Raw genomic sequence first — 2062 nt, forward strand, 5'->3', positions numbered from 1 at the left:
GCATGAAACCTGAGTTTGTGACACAGGAGTTAGCAGTGTCCAAAGATTCCAGGGTCTGGAAGGAAAAACAAACTTTGGAGAATTTGGAAAACACCACGGACCCAGCAGGTCCAGCAGCAGCACAGGACGGACTCTCATGCCAGACTAGTGACCTGCAAATAGCCAAAGCTCTGAAATGTAAATGCGACCAGTCTCAAAGGATCCCCACACAAGAGCAGTGGGGTAGAAAGGCTCCCCTGGGCTTAGGGGACAGGGCCACAACCACACCCAGAAGCCTTGGCGGGATGCTGGAGACCAGGGCTGAGCGGGTCAGCGTTGTCTGGCGAGGGTGCATCCACAGGCAGGGGCTGAGCCTCTGGGTACTGAGCTATGTCTAAGGAAAGCCTCCTCTTTGCCCTGGGGGGAGCAGTTGGCTCCTGAGTCCCCTGTTCCCAAGGACGACGACGAGGGCCACATCTTCCAGCTGGGTGGCGATCCGGGGCAGATGGACCTGGGGTCGGCGGCTGGGTCGGGCTGGGCTCCCCGGAGGTGCAGGTGGCCGCAGCCTCGAACTGGGCTGCCGAGCAAGAGCCCCGGGCCGGAGAGGAGAGCCGGGACACAGCATGCACAGGGACTCGGTGGCGGGTCCCACCGTCCGCGGCTACAGGCCCACGGGGGAGCAGAGCGCGGCGGGGCTGGTGGTGCCTCAGGCCCAGAACGGCTCCCCAGGCCGCGCGGACCTCCCTCCAGGCGTTCAGGCCCTGGCTGCTGGGCTCTGGGAACTGCGTGTGCTTCAGCACGGTCCAGTCCTGCCCGCGTTTCCACAGCTCATAGCGCTCCGGTTGCAGGATGCGCACGAAGGGGTCCATGGAGAAGGCGACCCAGGCCTCCCCGCAGCTGCACTGCGAGGCCACTTTGCCATAATCGATCCAGCGCGGGGTGGCGAAATTGATGGCTTCCGCGCAGTCGAAGCCATGGTTGAAGCCAGAGTGGTAGCCATAGGGAAACGTCACCATGAACTCTCCAGCCACCTGAGTGACCCGACCGAAGGGGATGCCATTGTCCTTGAGGACCGTGGGCGAGATGAGAGCCACCTTGTGCCGCAGGAAGGCCTCACAGCTCCGAGAGCTGCCCGGGAAAAGCTCCCTGGCCAGGCGTTCCAGGCGCCGGCCGTGCTCCAGGGGCAGCGCGTACCACATCTTAGGCTCCCCGAAGTGCAGGTAGTTGATGCTGTAAAGGTCCATGTCCTCCATGTGCCAGGCGAAGGCGGTCTTCCACATGCCGAAGTACAGGTAGGGGGTGTTGACGCCTTCGATGACCACTCCGCACTCCTGTTCCAGCAGGTCCTGAATGGTTCCCAGGTGTCCAAGTTTCCACTGCTTCGTGTTTTGATCGAATAAGGAGCCACTGACGTCTGCACCATATACTGGTGAATCATAGGGGCGTGTTTTCCAGTATTTTCGCTCCAGATCCTCAAAATCAGAGTAGAATGGAGTCCGGTGTCTTTCTCCGTTTGTTAAGCGGCGATACTCGCTCATGGTCGTGGCTTTCTTCTGTTTGTGGTGCTGAGTAAACACACCTGCCTTCCCAGAAGTCACCTGCTGGAGGGGAGCAGCTATTAAGATGTCATCGATATCATCATAGGTCTCTCTGGCTTTCCAGTCCTTGGGTGGAATTATCTTAGCCAGGCCTGCTCGGTGTGCACCTTGGGATTCCATATAAGCAATGTATTTCTCGAAATCATTAAACTCTTCTTTGGTTGGATGAAATACCATTATGCTACAACTTGGGTTCTGGTCCCAGTTGGACTTAGACTTCATAGCTTTCATTAATAAGCAAGAAACTCCCAAGTTTTTATGTTCTGGATAGGTGAGGATGCTGGAAAACACTTACTTTTTCAAAAATGGGTTGGAGTATATCAGCAGGAACCCCCAGTAGACTTTAATGCAATGAGTTGATAATATTTCTTAGGCTTGCTGATTCTGCAGGGGACTCCACGCTGGGCAGAAGCCTTGCTCAGAACTGATGCTAGCTGAGCCTGCAAGTCTGGGATGTCCTCGGTTGACACTTGACTCTGTCCTCT

The 2062-nt window shown here is 56.7% G+C and overlaps 1 protein-coding gene across 1 annotated transcript; it reads right to left on the bottom strand.

The window, feature by feature from the left end:
* Positions 1 to 242: 242 nt before the first annotated feature.
* Positions 243 to 1808, bottom strand: LOC132493789 (lysine-specific demethylase 4D-like). The gene has a single exon (XM_060104602.1). It carries the CDS (start codon positions 1806 to 1808, stop codon positions 243 to 245), a length of 1566 nt encoding a protein of 521 aa, XP_059960585.1.
* Positions 1809 to 2062: the final 254 nt, after the last annotated feature.

Source organism: Mesoplodon densirostris, chromosome 7 (genome assembly GCF_025265405.1).
Source record: "Mesoplodon densirostris isolate mMesDen1 chromosome 7, mMesDen1 primary haplotype, whole genome shotgun sequence".
NCBI classification, from domain to species: domain Eukaryota; kingdom Metazoa; phylum Chordata; class Mammalia; order Artiodactyla; family Ziphiidae; genus Mesoplodon; species Mesoplodon densirostris.

Bases quoted from the DNA above. Each gene is read 5' to 3' on its own strand.
- LOC132493789 (XM_060104602.1), bottom strand. From the start codon at position 1,808: ATGAAAGCTATGAAGTCTAAGTCCAACTGGGACCAGAACCCAAGTTGT.